Genomic DNA, 262 nt, shown 5'->3' on the forward strand with positions numbered 1-262 from the left:
TGGCCATGGATCCCTTCCCCAAAGACGGCGAGAGCGCGGCGGCCGGGGAGCCCAGCCGGGGCTCTGCCCCTTCCAGCGGGGTGGTGGTGCAGGTCCGGGAGAAGAAAGGCCCCCTACGCGCCGCCATCCCCTACATGCCGTTCCCCGTGGCTGTCATCTGCCTCTTCCTCAACACCTTCGTGCCGGGGCTGGGTAAGGAGCTCCACAGCCCCGGGCGCGGCGGGAGGGCGGCCGCCGCCGCCGTCGTCGTGCAGCCGGGGCG

General features: G+C 73.3%; 1 protein-coding gene across 1 annotated transcript in view; it reads left to right on the top strand.

Annotated features, from left to right (window-relative positions):
- The first annotated feature begins 1 nt into the window (after position 1).
- LOC104838150 (chromosome unknown open reading frame, human C1orf95) overlaps positions 2 to 262 on the top strand; it is a 41,705-nt gene continuing 41,444 nt past the window's right edge. Inside the window, exon 1 of the mRNA XM_010577739.1 lies at positions 2 to 192. Coding sequence (XP_010576041.1) covers positions 6 to 192 — 187 coding nt within the window. The 5' untranslated portion in view covers positions 2 to 5. The remainder of the gene's footprint in view (positions 193 to 262) is intronic.

Source organism: Haliaeetus leucocephalus, unplaced genomic scaffold, assembly GCF_000737465.1.
Source record: "Haliaeetus leucocephalus isolate CR32 unplaced genomic scaffold, Haliaeetus_leucocephalus-4.0 Scaffold577, whole genome shotgun sequence".
Taxonomy (NCBI): Eukaryota; Metazoa; Chordata; class Aves; order Accipitriformes; family Accipitridae; genus Haliaeetus; species Haliaeetus leucocephalus.